Source organism: Chlorocebus sabaeus, chromosome 9 (genome assembly GCF_047675955.1).
Source record: "Chlorocebus sabaeus isolate Y175 chromosome 9, mChlSab1.0.hap1, whole genome shotgun sequence".
In the NCBI taxonomy this organism is placed as follows: Eukaryota; Metazoa; Chordata; class Mammalia; order Primates; family Cercopithecidae; genus Chlorocebus; species Chlorocebus sabaeus.
Window position 1 is genome coordinate 71,503,694 of NC_132912.1, and position 18,147 is coordinate 71,521,840.

Sequence of the window (18,147 nt, forward strand, 5' to 3'; positions counted from 1 at the left end):
ATGTCCATGTAGGCCTGTACAAAATTGTGCACAACATGTTGAGGGGGGAAAAGCAATTCACAAAATCAAATGATTCCAATTTTATAAAAGAATATGTGGAAGACTGCTCACTAAAATATTAGATAAGGGTGACGTTTTTTTTTTTTCTTTAGATTTTTATATCTAGCTTTTATTATTTTTATAATAAATATTTCAAGTTATTTTCATTTTAGAAAACAAAAGCCACCAAAATCAAGTATTACTATCTTTATTATGGTATAGAGTAGTATTTTATACATTAGCTCATTTTATAGTAAAAACATTTATGTACAACTGTAGAGAAACTGCTGCACAGATAGCTCCAACTTAAATTAGAAAATATTTTCTCTGTAGAAAATAGTAAAAATTGTAACATTTTACCAAGCTAACCCAACAAGTTCATTTAAACCAAAAAGTAGCAAAATACATTATACATTTATAAATACAGGTTGAATTCTGGGATCCAGGAGAAACTTTAGTTTCATTTATTGAAATAGCCATGTTTTAAGTTATGTGAAGTGAAATTTCTACTAATCTTCCCTCTTACTCTTAATTTATGCCAGATTATTTTTATTTATGCTAAATCCATAATCCACAACAAGGTTTTAGCTGTTCTTTTCTAAAGGACAGGTACCATATCCTTTTAATCTGCTTGATAAGCTACCCATGCCTATCCAAATAATGAAAAGGTTCAGTTGTTATTAAAGCATGCCTAGTATTTGGGCAAAATCAGAATCTAATAAATTACACTGTCACCTAATACCCATGGCTTGATGGGAAGTCATGAGGAACAAGGGTAAAGTGATAAAACTGGCAAGTGGATCAACGAATAAAAGCCAAGAGAATTCTGAGACCAGAGGGCAAGAAATATCTAGTCAGGATTCAAGGACAGAACTGAAGTTCAAATAGAAAAAGGATGCTGCCTCAAGGATCAGGAGCTGAGCTGGCTATCGGAGCCTCTAGTACATGGTGATCAAATAAGGGGCAGTTAGAGATAAAGACTGGATTAAGCAAGAGAAATCAGGACCTAGAAAGATTCTAGGTGTTCACAATAATTAAATGAAAACAAGACAGACCATGCGGCTTTAAATTTCCTAGCATAGTAGTTCCAGGATTCTCAGTACAGAAATAATCTCTGGAAATTAAGGCAAGAAGATAATGCCACTTTTAAGCTCCTGTGCTATGTAGAATGTTTCCCAGAGAAATAGTATCTGAGAAATCAGGCAGAGTTATCTGGCCAGGGGTTACATCAACTTCTTCAGTTCCCTTAGAACAACTTAATCACATACAGTTTGTCTTAAAAGGAAGCCTCCAAGCAGCTAAAACAAACTTTCAACAGAGATTCAGTTTAACAAACAGACCCTATACTGTGGCTTTAGAAACTAGGCCACTGACTACCTAAAAACCCCAGCTTGCCCACTTGAAGTTAACCTCTAGAAACATTAGTGATCTGTGAAGTTTTCACCATTAAAACAATGCTTTATCATGAAAATCATACTTGTTCTCTTTGCTCTCCAGTTATGAATTTGTTACATTTTTGCATTTGATTATTTCCAGTGGTTTGGTTTCTTTTTTTTCACATACTCTTTGGCAATGTTAATCTGCAACCCCCTACTCCCTTAAATCTTGTTGGTAAATAATGTTAATCTTCCAATAGGAAGAAGTGGAGTACATTATCATTTTAAGCACCATTTATCCAGCCTACTTACAAATAAAGTTATGGAGCCACCTTACACATCTGAAATACCTTAAAGACCCTGGCTTTCTATTAAAATGTACTTTTATATATATTATCTGTGAAGAATTCACTAAAGCATGAATCACCTCATAATGAGAAGCTAAAAATGTATCAAAATGAACATAAGTATAGTTAATCTATATCAAACGTACTACATCTTCCAAGTCTAGCGCATACACTGGTATAAACTGTATTACAATCCAGATTAGTTTGAAATCTTGTTTCAAAACATTGCTCAGTATTAAGTCTCAGTAGACAAACAATAGGACCACATGAGAAACTGTTCGGCAGGTGGCTGAGGAAATCTTCCAAAGGCTCAAAGTGGTCCTCCAGAGACTGTTACACTCCCTTAGGTATTTGCTTCAGGGAAGGACACTATTAAGGGACACTTTTGAGTATAAAGACAGGTGAACTCACAAAGTACAGGCAGATACACGCTTGATTTTATCTTCTAATCTACAGATAATCCATTAGAATAAAAATGTAATGAATTCATACACCTTTCAAAAGGAAGAACTGAAGAAGTAGCAATAAACTTATAAATTATAATGATCAAATGAAATAATTTAAATGAAGCTTGTCTGTGTCTGAAAGACACAGGGACTCAGCAAGTGGTCAAAAGGAGGCACAATGTGCTTTTAACTTTGTAAGAAAAATAATGTTCAGTTCTATATTGCCAAACATTCTCTTTTTGCTATATAAATCTTCTAATTATTGACCAAATGCTTTACTGAAACTCCGCTTCTGGCCTTTGTTTTGGGATCTGTTACTTTTGTTGCCACCTCCTGATCGCTGTCCTCTCGGGCCTCTACTGCCTTCCCGCTGTCCTCTGAATCTTCTGTTTCCATCCCGCTGTCCTCTGAAGCCTCGACTGCCTTCCCGTTGACCCCTGAAGCCTCCATATCCTTCCCGTGGTCCTTCCAGCTCTGGTTGCTCTGTGGCCACAGAGAGCTGCCAGCGTCGTGAATCATGCCATTTCTCCTGTGAGAGAACGTTTTGTTTTCATGTGCTTTAATTACTATTCAATTTTTTAAAAGCATGAGAAAAACAAAATTTTTCCGTTTTTTCAAAGAAAAGGTGATAACATACGTGCTTAACAAGTCACTGGTCAAAAATAACACTGGCCAACCATCATGGTCCAAAAGCCAGTGTCACTAAAATGTGGGAAAATATAGTTTTATTATGAGAAATAGCCCTCATTACTACCTTCATTTATTAAGTTATTAAACCATTTATTCAACTCAATTGCTACAGGGTATCTACAGCCAAAGGTAATAAAACAAATATATTAAGCACACATTTCTCACAGTACTGAATAAAGATGTAACAATTTTAAATGTCTATGAACACCTATAGGCTGGATGTGGTGGCTCATGCCTGTAATCCCAGCACTTTGGGAGGTGAGTGGATCACCTGAGGTCAGGAGTTCGAGACCAGCCTGGCCAACATGGCGAAACTCCCATCTCTAGTAAAAATACAAAAAATTAGTCAGGGGTGATGGTGGGCCTATGATCCCAGCTACTTGGGAAACTGAGGCAAGAGAATCACTTGAACCCGGGAGGTGGAGGTTGCAGTGAACCAAGATTGCACCACTGCACTCCAGCCTGGGCGACAGAGCAAGACTCTGAAAACACACACATACATGTGCACACACCACACACACAAAACCTGAATAACATACGTAAGTGTTAAAGGGCGGGGAGAGCTGGGTATCGTTCACAACTTTGTATAAAGGAATTACAGAAACCAGGTGGGTTCAACTACAAAAGCTGTTCAGAATTAAAAAGCTAGGGGGGAATATTCCAAAATTTAATTATCAATTATCTCTTACGAAATGAACCAGAACTATTGTTTCCCAATCTATTATTCTCTATTTTCATAATTAACATTCTACAATTTAGGTACATTAACTTTAAAATCTAAGAGAAAAGAATACCTGTATTTCTGTTACTGATGCGGTAGGTACATCAAAGCAAACACCCTAGAAATCAAAGTAAATGGAAGTTAATCCAACCAATGCACAATAAAAATACTCCCTTTAAAAGACCATGTATTCTGTGAAAAAAAAGAAAACAAAAAACATAAAGCAAAAAAAACCACCAGGTATAATTTTAGATGAACTTTAGACCAAAGCTAATACATTACAGCTGGCAAAAGTACACTGCAGAAAGACAAGGAATATTGAAAAAAAAAAAACTCCAAATGAATTAGGACTTTCTAACTATAGACAGAGTCTTAGCTATTACACCGTGCTAACCCTCTAGTGGCTATTAGCTACATTTTATTGCTGAGCAAACAGGCTTGGAAAGGTTAACTGACTAGTCTAAGGCCCCACAGCTATTAAATGGAGCAAGTATTTAAAATCTCGTCTGTATAGCTCTAAAACCTATAGTTAAACTATATACTGCCTTCCATCAGAAAAGCAATGCCAGCTATTCAGAATGACCTAACTAAAAGCGAAGAACAAGTGATCTTCTATTGTTAATTGTCTAGTTTTTCTTAATTCAGCCTTCTGTAAGAGTATGAAAAAAATAATACAGGACACCATCTTTTTTTTTTCCTCTTAAGATAGGGTCTTGCTCTACTGCCTAGGCTGGAGTACTGTGGTGCAATTAACAACTTACTGTAACTTTGAATTCCTACAGGTGCATGCCACTACACCTGGCTTTTTTTTTTTTTTTTTTTTTTTTTTGGTAGAGACAGGGTGTCACTATGTTGCCCAGGCCAGTCTCAAGAATTATCTTCCCAGCTCAGCTTTCCAAAATACTGAGTTTACAGGTGTGAGCCATGGCACCTAGCCAGGACACCATTTTTAATATTAAGTGCCATCCTCTCCAATCAAGGAAATCATCTAAAAATATAGTCAAATTATGTGTTAACTAATACAGGCACTCCTCTCCCTGCTGTCTTCAACTGCAGTATTTTATAAGGAACACCTCTTTCACCCCCAAATTTACCCAATCACAACATAGGTATCATCACCTACTGGTGGATTTTGCCATTCATGGTAATCTTCACTTACATATTTACGAAGTAGAGTATAATCCCAGGCATTCAATGGGGATAGAGGTAACTAGAAAACAGTTTTTGCCTTTGAGTGTTCTTGAGGCTCTCCGTAAGCAAACACAGCAAGGTAAAAGTTTACCTGCATAAACATGTGTCCTAAAGACTTTGAAGTACAGATAAAGATGCCCCTAACATTGCCTGGTAAGATTTAAGGCTAAGCAAAGTCATAAAAGCTACTTTGGAGGAAACGATTTATATATATACAACATTTTTTTTTTTTTTGAGACAGAGTTTCACTCTTGTTGCCCAGGCTGGAGTGCAGTGGCGCAATCTGCGCTCACTGCAACTTTCTGCCTCCTGGGTTTTCAAGTGATTCTCCTGCCTCAGCCTTGCAAGTAGCTGGGATTACAGGCATACGCCATCATCCTTGGCTAATTTTATATTTTTAGTAGAGACAGTATTTCTCTATGTTGGTCAGGTTGGTCTCAAACTCCGGACCTCAGGTGATCCGCCCACCTTGGCCTCCCAAAGTGCTGAGATTACAAGTGTGAGCCACCACGCCCGGCCAAAAGATTACTATAAATAGTAGGTTCAGCAGGCACTGAGGATGAGATAAACATGCACTGTTGGAGTAAATGGTGTTGGCAGAAATGAAGCTGTAAGGCTAGCAGAGGCCAGGACATGAAGGATCTTACCCTCCTATGAAAGGGTTGAGACTTTATCCCACAAGTTTTGTGGAGATAAACAACATGGCTAGACATGCGATAAGCTGAAGATAAACCTAATTGGTTCACTAGGCCAGTGGACACCTGGAAACCTGAAAATCTTTTAGGGGCTTCGCCAAGTCAAAATTATTTTCATAATAATGCTGCCCTTTCCACACCCATTCTCTCAAGGGTTCAGTGGAGTTTCCTAGACACTATATGACGTGATAATATCATTGCTCTGATGGCTAATGGAAAATGATATTGTGTTTTAGAGTTCCAGTTTTAATTTCTAATATAGTAAGTATCAATAGATATAACCCATATAAACTAAAGTTTTTGGGGGTCCCTAACATTTGCTAAAGGGATTGTGAAACCAAAATGTTTGAGAATCCTTGTGATAAGTCTATGGCATTAACCAAGAGAAGTCCTCAGAAGAAAGAACACCAGGTTTAGGAGGCAAAAGTTTTCATTTTTAATTTGAATTCAAGATTCTGAATAAGTCCAGTGCTAGAATAGGATTGCAAGGAAAAAAAAGATTCTGAAAAAGTTACTTTAAATAAGCTATTTAGGTGGAGATGTCAGGGAAGCAGCTGGATCCAGTCTGGCACTGTGAGGAGAACGGTACAGGCTGGAGATACAGGTACACTAGTTGTCAGTGGCAGAGTGGCAACTGAGGATCACAGATGAGATTACCCAGGGAAGATGAGAGAGTGAAGAGATGCAGCATTCCCACAGAAGAGGAAGAACCCACCCTACTTTATGCTTTCCTGCCCACATAAAGCCCCATCAAGGTTACAAGAGACCCCAGCCTTACCAGTTTTCCTTTGAGAAAAACCATTCCCTTCACTTTGGAGTCAATTTCCTCGCCCAGCTGCTCTTTAAGTTCTTTCCAAGCATAACTAATATTTGGCATTTCAATTGAGCACTGCAAGATCATGGTCACAAAACCCTTAAAGAAGAAAGGGGAATAAAATTAAAGTGCTGAAAATAAACCTAATTGGTAAATACCTGCTTTTGTGATTCTAAAATATTTCTTGAAAAGTTATTCCTAAAAACATATACCTCACACAAACAATTAGTACAAACAGTCTCTGGTTTTACTTGGGGAACTCTGAGTAAGACTGAATGTCAATATCTTGGTTGTGGTATTATAGTTTTCCAAAATTTTATATTTTTACAAAATACATTTGCCTTTTAGGGAAGCTGAGCAGAGTATACGAAGGATCTCTCTATATTATTTCTTACAACTACATGTAAAGCTACAATTATCTCAATAAAAATTTGAATTTACAGGAAAACTATACACCTTCTAAAGTTTCTAGGTATGCTGCCTAAATGTATTACATGCATTTATGCATACATATGTTTGGGCTACTTTAAGATTAAAACAATTAAAAATCACATACCACAAAATTCACCATTTAAAGTACACAATCCAGTGTTTTTTATTTTACTATATTGGTAAGATCTGCAACCATTCAGCACTATGTAAAATTTCAGCCGTGTCATAATCCACCCAAAAGAATCCTGTGTCCATTACTAGCCACTGCCATTCCTCCCCCCACACAGCCACTGGGGACCACTCATATTTTCTGCCTCTATGGATTTGCATGTGTGTGTATATATGTGTGCGTGTTTAAACACGGGAATTATTGGTTCTATTCTTTTTTGAGACAGAGTCTCACTCTGTCACCCAGGCTGGAATGCAGTGGCACCATCATGGATCCTTGCAGCCTCAACCTCCTGGGCTCAAGTGATACTCCCTCCTCCCGTCTCAGCCTCCCAGGTAGCTGGGACCACAGCATGCCACCACACCCAGCTAATTTTTTATTTTTATTTTTTTGTAGAGACAGAGTATCACTAGGTTGCCCAGGGTGATCTCAAACTTGTAGGCTCAAGCCATCCTCCCACCTGTGCCTCCCAAAGGGCTGGGATTACAGATATGAGCCACCATGTCTGGCCAGAGATTGTAAAATACAATTAATACTTTACTACCTTCATGAGAAAGTGAAAACAACTGGGAAGTTTAAATGAAACCCTTTCACATCCTGTTCATACCCCAAATTATAAAGCATCAGGAATGTGCCGCAGAACCTTACCACATTTGAGTTGATCAAGGAGCGCTGGTCTACGGACGTGGCACCTGAAATGTGGGCCAGTGCTGCTGCCAGAGCTTCCACAGCTCCCTTCTCCTCTATCAGCTTCTCAGCTGATTGCTTGAAGTGACTAATGGCAGTGGGAGGCACGGAATCCAAAAGCCTGTTGTTTGAGAGTGTGTTAGGAAAAAGGATACTAGAAGTGGACAGATTTCATTTCTAAGACATCTCAAGATAAATGAATAACTTTGCAAATCTTTCACATGTGTAACACATTTATTTTGATGCAGTGTATAATCATCGTATTTCTATAGTAGTACATCCATTCCTTTGACTGTATGCAATTCTAATTTACCACCTACCGCACCATTTTATCCTAAGGAAATAATAAAACAAGAAGTTCACCACGGTATTACTTATGATATACAAAAAGTATAAACAATTTTAAAATGTGCATCATCTGGACTGCTTATATAAACCACAAAACAGATATAATAAAATGTTATACTACCATTAGATGTGATGATGAATAATGTCAAGAGTTTTTATACAAGAAGCATGTGTTAATTTTAGGATCAGAAAATACCTATTTCCATTCTGAAGTTGAAAAAAAAAAGCTAGGTGTGGTGGCACATGCCTGTAGTCCCAGCCACTTGGGAGGCTGAGGTGGGAGGATTGCTTGAGGCTACAGTGAGCTATGACTGTGCCACACATAATCATTTTAAGAAACCCCATCTCTTTAAAAAAAAAAAAAGAAAATAAAAGAAATAAGAAAAAGACCTCCAAAGTCAGTTGAAAAAATGATAAGGACGTTTATGGGACTATTTGCACATTTTTAAGGGGGTCACTATTATCTTGGCAATAATAAATGTCCCATTCGAAGTTAAAAAAGATCATCCAGTAAAAGAGTAGAAAGTGACATGCAGCAATGTCAGGGCTGGCACTCTGGAGGCTGTTTGTTGTATACCACCAGCATCTTTGTCCCATTCCCCTTCTTCGCCATCTAACCCCAACTCTCCTTAACTGGCACCCAAGGGAACCCCGTCTGTAGGACACTTAAAAAAAAAAACGCCATGCTAAAATAAATTTGAAAAATGTAGTTAAAATACACTCTTCCCGGCCAGGCACGGTGGCTCACGCGTGTAATCCCAGCACCTTGGGAGGCCGAGGCAGGTAGATGACAAGGTCAGGAGATCGAGACCATGCTGGCTAACATGGTGAAACCCCGTCTCTACTAAAAATACAAAAAATTAGCCGGCAATGGTGGTGGGTGCCTGTAGTCCCAGCTACTCGGGAGGCTGAGGCAGGAGAATGGTGTGAACCAGGGAGGCGGAGCTTGCAGTGAGATGAGATTGCACCATTGCACTCCAGCATGGGCAACAGAGTGAGACTCCGTCTCAAAAAACAAACAAACAAACAAAAAAACCCACTCATCCTTCCTTTCCTCCCTTCCCTGTCTTCTTCCTTCCTTCCTTCCTTCTCTTTCTTTTTTTTTTGAGACAGTCTCACTCTGCCACCCAGGGTGGAGTACAGTAGCACAATCACAGCTCACTGCAGCCTCAACCTCCCGGGCTCATGCAATCCACCCATCTCAGCCTCCAGAGTAGCTGGGACTACAGGCATGTGCCATCACATCTAATTTTTATATTTTTTATAGAGATGAGGTTTTGCTGTGTTGGCCAGACTGGTCTTGAACTCCTGAGCTCAAGCAATCCACCTACCCCAGCCTCCCAAAGTGCTGGGATTACAGGCATGAGCCACCATGCCTGGCCCAAAACTCTTTCATTTACAAAACTTTCCTGAACTATTAACATGCTGATTGACATCCAGGATTTCCTTTGATCATGGACTCCCTGTGTCTGTTTTTTAAATAAGCATTTACAGTAATTGTGGAAACCACTATAAAAATGATGCCCAAAATGAGTGGTTCTTTAACAGAGAATGTAGGTCACCACCAGGAGGCATCTGGAAAATGGCTTCTGGTTTTTATAATGCCAACCCTACCTACCCTGAGTATGCTGCACAGGGGAATCAGCCACAGATCCTAAACAGCTAAATATCCTTCCATTTGCAGGACAATCCCATAAAAAATAATTCTCTTGCCTCCAATGTCAGCAGCACCTCCATCTGACAAACGGTTACTTAACCCAATCCTCACCATCTAGACATTTACTATTAACGAAACAATCAACTTTCATCCTACCAGGTGAGGAACTGGATTAACGTAGATTTGGAATGTAATCTGTGGTCTAATCAGCCAGTGGGTGAGAAGCACTTATACTGTACCTAAGATATTATCTCTTAAAATATCCTAGACAAAGCAAACTATTTTAATAGTGGTTTCCTTTGGTAAACAGGATTGGACAGGAATGAGTATCACGCCTGTAATCTTAGCACCTTGGGAGGCTGAGGTGGGAGGCCTGCTTGAGCCCAGGAGTTTGAGACCAGCCTGGGCAACATAGTCAGACCCTGTCTCAAAAATTAAAAAAATAAATTTTTAAAAAGTCAAATCTTATTACTGTACAAAGACATGCAGTATTTGAACAAACACTAAAACAGACCATAGCAGTGGTAGGGGACATACCTGATGGCATCTTTGCTGGAAGCTTTTATTATTTCTGTTGCAGAAGGAACACCTATTCGTTTGAACTTAATTCCCTACAGGAAAATGAACCACAGTTTAATGTACAATGGCCATCAATTGTTTCCAATAAGATAAAGTAGTTCCCTAATTTTTTAGATATAGGCCAAATATATTTATTACCTTAAAAAATGAACTTTCAATTTTAGATTTACAGAAAAGCTACAAAGATAGTTCAGAGAGCTCCAGGTTTCTGCTACTGTTAACATCTTACACTGTTAAGGTATATTTGTTTCAACTAAGAAACCAACATTGCTAAACTATTAACCAAACCCCAGACTTTATTCCATGTCTGTCTTTCCTTCTTTCCTTGTTTTTCATGACTGAAAGTTTTAAGGAGTGCTGGTCAACAGTTCTGTAGAATGTCCCTCCATTTGAGGTTGTCTGGTGTTTTCCTCATGCTCAGGGTTATATACTTGGGGGAGAATACCCGGCGTGAATGCTCGCCTCACCACCTCTTATCGGGGCACATGCCTATGTGCCTATCACTGATGACGTGACCCACAATCAGCGGGCCCAGGTAGTGTTTGTTCATCTCTCCACGGTAAAGTCCTCACTCCCCACCTTACTCTATTCTTTGAAAGCAAGTCCCTAAGTGCAGTCCACTCAAGAGGAAGGAGATGAGTTAAGCTCCTGAAGGGGCAAGAATCTACACACACTATTCCAATTCTTCTGGAGGAAAAATTAGTCTCTTCTCCCCTTTATCCTTTTGACATGCCCAAATTCATTTGATTTTCAAGCAATTCCTATAGTCCCTCAATCTTAATTACCTCTGGTTCATATTATCATTGTCTGAAAACTGCCTTTCAAACATATGAAAACAAAACCACTGTTTTCAAATGCAAAGTTACTTCAGAATGGGCCTTTTATCACAGGACAACATATGTACCTAACAGTAAGCTTTCAGTCATTGCCACACACTAGAAATAAAAATATTTTAAAGTGGATAAAAATTGAAGAAACTAAAGACTGACTTTAGAACTCAACATTTGCTTAATGAAAGGTAAGAATAGTTGTACCGCTTTTTGCTCCACTTGTACTAATTGATATTCTTCCTTGTGTTGATAAAAGCAGATGCACACCCCCGTCCTTCCAGCTCTGCCAGTCCGCCCGGATCGATGAATGTAGGACTCTACATCCTATTGAAGTAAAATACATAAACAACACTAAACCAAAAAACAGAGACAAACACCTGAGTAGCCTATGCAGGTCAGTGAACACTAGCAATTGTGGTTATAAGCCTGGGGGCATGAGGGAGAAGGTCCCTTAGCACTTCAATTTAAAAACCTCTGGCAATTTTTTTTTTTTTTTTTTTTTTTTGAGACAGAGTCTTTCTCTGTTGCTCAGGCTGGAGTGCAGTAGCGCAATCTCGGCTCACTGCAACCTCCACCTCCCAGATTCAAGCAATTCTCCTGCCTCAGCCTCCTGAGTAGCTGGCATTACAGGCACGTGCCACCATACCCGGCTAATTTTTTTTGTATTTTTAGTAGAGACAGGGTTTCACCATGTTGGTCAGGCTGGCCTCAAACTCCTGAACTCGTGATCCACCTGCCTCGGCCTCCCAAAGTGTTGTGATTACAGGCATGAGCCACCGCGCCCGGCTGACCTCTGGCAATTTTTAAAGCTTCTAGAACAGTGGTCCCTGTCCTGTAGGCAAATTTACAAAGAGCATTGTCTAAATACTGCTTGTCCATTAGAGGCATATATGTAATTCCAATTTTCAATCTTCCAGTAGACACACTGAAAAGATTTCTTTAAGAAGTTAATGTATTTTAACTCAATATATCAAGTCTTTTTTTTTCTTTTCAGACAGAGTCTCGCTCTGTCACTCAGACTGGAGTGCAGTGGCATAATCTCAGCTCACTGCAACCTCTGCCTTCCGGATTCAAGTGATTCTGCTGCCTCAGCCTCCCAAGTAGCTGCGACGACAGACACCCGACATCAGGCCTGGCTAGTTTTTGAATTTTTAATAGAGACAGGGTTTCACAGAGTTTCACCATGTTGGCCAGGCTGGTCTCGAACTCCTGACCTTAAGTGATTCGTTTGCCTCAGCTCCCAAAGTGCTAGGATTACAGGCATGAGCCACCACACCAGTCAGTATATCCAAGTCTTATCATTTCAGTATACTATCTATACAAACCAGGGTACCAATGCAATATTTTATATTCTTTCGTAAGTCTTCAAAATCCAGACCGCATAATGAAAAGTTATGCAGTATGTATTTTACACTTGTATTTTACAGATCAATTCAGATCACCCACATTTCAAGGGCTCAACACAGCTAGGGGCTACCATATCAAAAAGTCTAAAGGCTCATGAAACAATGTTTATACCACACACTCATGGGACTTCCTTTTCTTCCTTTTTTTCCTTTTTTTTTTTGAGACGGAGTCTCGCTCTGTAGTCCAGGCTGGAGTGCAGTGGCGCGATCTCAGCTCACTGCAAGCTCCGCCTCCCGGGTTCACGTCATTCTCCTGTCTCAGCCTCCTGAGTAGCTGGGACTACAGGCGCTTGCCACCGTGCCCGGCTAATTTTTTGTATCTTTAGTAGAGACGGGGTTTCACCGTGTTAGCCAGGATGGTCTCGATATCCTGACCTCGTGATCCACCTGCCTCGGCCTCCCAAAGTGCTGGGATTACAGGCGTGAGCCACCGTGCCCAGCGGGACTTCCTTTTTAAGAACTGGTGAATTCACAGTCTTCAGTTATTTTTCCCCATTGTTGTAAGTAGCCTCTAACCATAGTGGATTTGCCAGTTTGGGTGAGATTATGGGGTCTTCATGTTGGAAGTGATTGGAATACCATTAGAACAACCTTTATTTACATGAAAACTATCCACATCAAGTAAACTATGCTTCAGGATCCTCCTTGAGGGGTTCCTATAACTCACAAACCTAAGCATCTCTAACCACAGAGGTTAATTACAGGCCCTTTCTCTCCCCTGTCCTCTAGACTCATGCATTTATCTATCTTACTTACCCCAATCCCATCTAAGTCCTTCCACCCATCTTCAAGGTTTGGCTCAAAAATCACACTATATCTCAAAGTCACCTTTTGAACCTCTGCTGATTGCACTTCTATTCAAATGTCAGTTCTGAGGGGGGTGTCTTATAACAGGTTCATTTTCAAAATTACCTTTAGCATCCCAGCACTCAAAAGATAGCTATATACTAATTATATGAAAGTAAATAGTACAATTTCCCATTTGTTTTAATACCCAAAAGAAACAAAATAAAATCTAAGCATAAAGTACATACCTTTGGTGGAGAGCTTTGTATAACCAAATCAACCTCAGGGATGTCTAACCCACGTGCAGCAACATTGGTTGCCACCAGAACTCCAAAACTACCATTTCTAAAACCTTTCAGGGTGATTTCCCTTTGCTTCTGTGGAATGTCTCCATGCAATGACTGGGCATCCTGCCAATAAATAAACGGATGTAAGAACACCAGCTCCAACAACACAAGTACTTTTTCTCATAATCAATTAGGCCTGTAAAAGACATTCATATTTTGGTGATATGCCCGTTGAAAACATTACAAAGGGGAAAATGTGTTTTGAATGGATAAGCCTCAATATTATTTCAAGATCCTCAGTCATCAATTCCAACTGTATCCAACTTTACTTATTGAAGTTGGGAATGTGACAGAAGAGTGATCAAACCTATTTTGTCAGTGTAACCTTAGGTCTGAGCCACCCTTTCCTCATTTGTATGGTGAGATGCCATGACAGATTAAGAGCTCTAACATGTACACTCTAATTATCAGAAAGAAGTGAGGCCAGGTGCAGTGGCTCATGCACTTTGGGAGGCCCAAACAGGTAGACTGCTTGAGCCTGGGGTTTGAGACCAGCCTGGGCAATATGGCAAGACTTGGTCTCTACTAGAAATAAAAAAATAAAATAAAATAAAGTTAGTGGAGGGTGGGTAGGAGAGCATCAGTTAGAACAGCTAATAAATGCTGGCTTAATACATAGGTTATGGGATGATCTGTGCAGCAAGCCATCTTTGCTTACGTTTACCTATGTAACAAACCTGCCCATCCTCACATGTACCCTTAAACCTAAAAGTTGATGATAAAAAAAAAAGTCTTACCAATTAGATAGTAGTGACTATGGCACAACCTCATGATTATGCTAAAAGCCACTGAACTGTACATTTTAAAATGGTAATATGTGGCACACAAATTATATCAACAATAAAACACCATCCAGAAAAAAAAGTCAGGTATGGTAGTGCATGCTACCTGGAGGTTGAGGCTACAGTGAGCCGAGATCACGCCAGTGCACTTCACTTCAGCCTGGGCAAAGGAAGTGAGAACCTGTCTCCAAAACAAAACAAAAAAAAATTGGCCAGGCGCAGTGGCTCGGCTCATGCCTATAATCCCAGCATTTTGAGCAGCCAAGGCAGGTGGATCACTTGAGGTCAGGAGTTCAAGACCAACCTGGCCAACATGGTGAAACCCCATCTCTGCTAAAAATACAAAAACGAGCTGGGTACACTGGCACGTGCCTGTAATCCCAGCTACTCAGGAGGCTGAGGCAGGAGAATCGCTCGAACCCAGGAGGCGGAGGTTTCAGTGAGCCAAGATCGCACCATTGCAGTCCAGCCTGGGCAAAGAAGCGAGACTCCATCTCAAAAAAAAAAAAGAAAAAAAAAATTAACCAGGCATGGTGGTGTCCACCTGTAACCCCAGCTACTTGGGAGGCTGAAGGGGGAGAATCACTTGAACTCAGGGAAGCAGAGAGCCCAGATCACACCACTGAACTCCAGCCTGGGTAACAGAGTGAAACTCTGCCTCAATTAAAAAAAAAAAAAAAAGGTAGCTTCCTCTCATTTCTAAACTAAAAGAAACTAAACTGGTATTCACTGAATGAATGAAAATTAGACCAAGAGCAACTATGCCCAAGGTGAAGATTTGTTGATATCCCCAGCTTTGCTGGCACAAGGGGAAGGACCAACCTGCTTTATAGCTGAATTCTGGGACAGCTCCTGGGCTTCTTTCTTGGTTTCACAAAAGATGATAGTGCGTCCTTGATGACCACTATATACTCGGATGACATCCCCAATAACTGCTGCCCTCTGAGTCCAGTGGCACTTAATAGCCAGATGCTTATATAAGAAGAAGAAAAAAAACATTTAGTTAGTAAAGCTTTGCTGGAAACTAAAATCACAACACAATGATCAATGAGCACAACACTAATGTTCTAATGTCTTGCTCCTGGAAACAACTACTCAAGCCTGATAAGAGCTATCTGTAGCCACCACTGCGGAGAGAAAAAAACCTAAATAAGTCATTAAAGCAGAAAGCAACATGATCTGCCCATCTCCCCATGTCTCTCCCCTTTCTCTAAGGAGCACCTAACTTTATTTTCTGACAACCAGGAAAATGCTAGAAAGGAAATGCCATTCCCTAGCTTTCTACAGGAAACCAAATAACCAACAAGTTTCTGTATGTTTTGCCCTTTCATTTACTTAAAAATCCAATCTGTAGATTAATATCCAGGTCTGTTCCTCAGTGAAATTAATTCATCTAGGTATCAGAATCGAAGGTGAAATTTTAAACTTCAACACTTTTAAGCTTAAACCCAAAGCACTAGGTTTCTCTGCTGCCCTCTAATGTTTAAATTGTTTAAGTGTGATTTACATTTACATAATTCAGATAGATTTAAGTTCCAAATTATTCTGAAATGAAATGAGGCCATCACATGATGAAATTTTAAAAACACAGATATTGGGCCAGGCGTGGTGGCTCACACCTGTAATCCCAGCACTTCGGGAGGCGGAGGTGGGCGGATCACAAGGTCAAGAGATTGAGACTATCCTGGCCAACATAGTGAAACCCTATCTCTACTAAAAATACAAAAATTAAGCTGGGTGTGGTGGCGCACGGCTGTAGTCCCAGCCACTAGGGAGGCTTCCGCAGGAGAATCGCTTGAACCCAGGAGGTAGAGGTTGCAGTGAGCAGAGATTGCGCCACTGCACTCCAGCCTGGTGACAGAGCGAGACTCCATCTCAAAAAACAAAAACCAAAAATAAAAACACAGATCTCATATACAGCTCAAATAGAAATAGCTTTCCTTGGCTTTTCACATGGATTTAGTATTTATCCGGAAAAACAGTATTTGCCAGTCTTAATACTAACAGACAAGAAAATAATAATATACAATTTTATATTCTGGCAACTAAGTAAATAATTTACCTCCACAGTTATTGCCGTTTTCTGAGTCTTTTTACCAATCAGGTCCACCTGTTCATATGCAGATTTCATGTATTTCTTGGCAACATTAAATACCCAATGAGGGCAAGTTGCAGAAAAAAGCAATGTTTGGGGATTGTCTTCAGAATCTTTGAGGGGAAAAAAAAAGGTCAGTATGAATAATCCAAACAAGCCTACATAGTATTCCACCTAACCTAACACTTCCACAGTCCATCAACGTTCACCAGCAACCACCTGAGGCAAGTCAGGTACTGAGGACACAAAACTGGAAGACAGAGGTTTCCCAATGGGCAAAGAAACCACTAGGTAATTTATCTAAAAGATCCTTAAAATAGTGAAAGTACTTGAAAGTTATTTTGCTTTCTGACCATTAGGCTTTGAATTACAAACGAAATATATTCTAAGATTTCTATTCTCAATATTTTATGAATTTAGAATTCTTATCCAATCATTGAGTCCAACTACTATTTTTGTTTATTCAATTCTACTTAAGAGTGACATCACATTCTCAAACATTCCAAATAGAAGTGTGGTCAAACCCTTCTGGAGAGAATCTGACAATGTATACTGAGGAGCATGAATTATTTACACTTTTAAGTTCAGTAATTCCACTTCTGGAAATCTATCCTAAAGAACCAATTCCAGGCCAGGCACAGTGGCTCATGCCTGTAATTCCAATGTTTTCAGAGGTAGAGGCAAGAGGATCACTTGAGGCCAGGAATCAAGACAAGCCTGGGCAACACAGTGACACCCTGTCTCTATGCAAAATAAAAACATTAGCCAGGCATGGTGGTACACCCCCGTAGCCCTAGCTACTCAGGAAGCTGAGGCCCAGAAGTTCAGGGACGCAGTGAGCTATGATGGTGCCACTGTACTCCAGCCTGAGTGACAGAGTGAGAGCCTATCTTAAAAATAAAAATAGGGCGGCTGTGGTAGATCACATCTGTAATCCCAGTACTTTGGGAGGCCAAAGTGGGAGGGAGGATCACTTGAGCCCAAGAGTTCGAGACCAGCCTGGACAGCACAGTGAAACCCATCACTACAAAAAACAGAAAAATTAGCTGGGCATGGTGGCGCACGCCTATAGTCCCAGCTACTCGGAGGATCGCTTGAACCTGGAAGGTGGAGGCTGCAATGAGCCAAGATTCCACCACTGCACTCCAGCCTGGGTGAAAGATTTAGACCCTGTCTCAAAAGAAAAAAAAAAAAAAAAAGCCAATTCCAGATATTGAGGTGAGAAGCTACCCATATAAAAGTGGCTAAACAGAATTATTTATATTGAATAAAAAATCAAAATAGGCAGAAAGTAGAATTAAATCATGGCCAATCATTTCATATAGTATTTTTGCTGAATTTTTATATGTATAGTCAGAGTATAATCAACATATATACAATAAAATGCAAAACATCAGGAATACACCAAAAGTAGACCACACCAAGATGACAGAAGATGGTATTTTTCTTCTTTTACTTTCCCAAGTCTTCCCCATTGTGGTTATATGATAAATCATGACTTTTTTTTTCCTCACCAGCTTTAATCCCATAGTAATGACTTTTTTTTTTAAATCCAAGTTTCTAGATAAAATAAGCCCCCTTCCAATTTCCCAAGGCTTTATTCATCTCTTAGAAAACTACTTAGTCACCAGGCCAGGCGCAGTGGCTCATGCCTCTAATCCCAGCACTTTGGGAGGGTGACGCAGGCGGATCACTTGGGGCTGGGAGTTT

At 39.9% G+C, this 18,147-nt stretch overlaps 1 protein-coding gene across 1 annotated transcript in view; it reads right to left on the reverse strand.

Moving 5' to 3' along the window:
• Positions 1–231: 231 nt before the first annotated feature.
• Positions 232–18,147, reverse strand: part of DDX21 (DExD-box helicase 21) — a 30,386-nt gene continuing 12,470 nt past the window's right edge. Inside the window, exons 7-15 of the mRNA XM_007963235.3 lie at positions 16,405–16,550; positions 15,165–15,314; positions 13,462–13,623; positions 11,226–11,345; positions 10,150–10,223; positions 7,569–7,728; positions 6,284–6,418; positions 3,693–3,737; positions 232–2,737 (exon numbers count right to left, since the gene is read on the reverse strand). Coding sequence (XP_007961426.2) covers positions 2,468–2,737; positions 3,693–3,737; positions 6,284–6,418; positions 7,569–7,728; positions 10,150–10,223; positions 11,226–11,345; positions 13,462–13,623; positions 15,165–15,314; positions 16,405–16,550 — 1,262 coding nt within the window. The 3' untranslated portion in view covers positions 232–2,467. The remainder of the gene's footprint in view (positions 2,738–3,692; positions 3,738–6,283; positions 6,419–7,568; positions 7,729–10,149; positions 10,224–11,225; positions 11,346–13,461; positions 13,624–15,164; positions 15,315–16,404; positions 16,551–18,147) is intronic.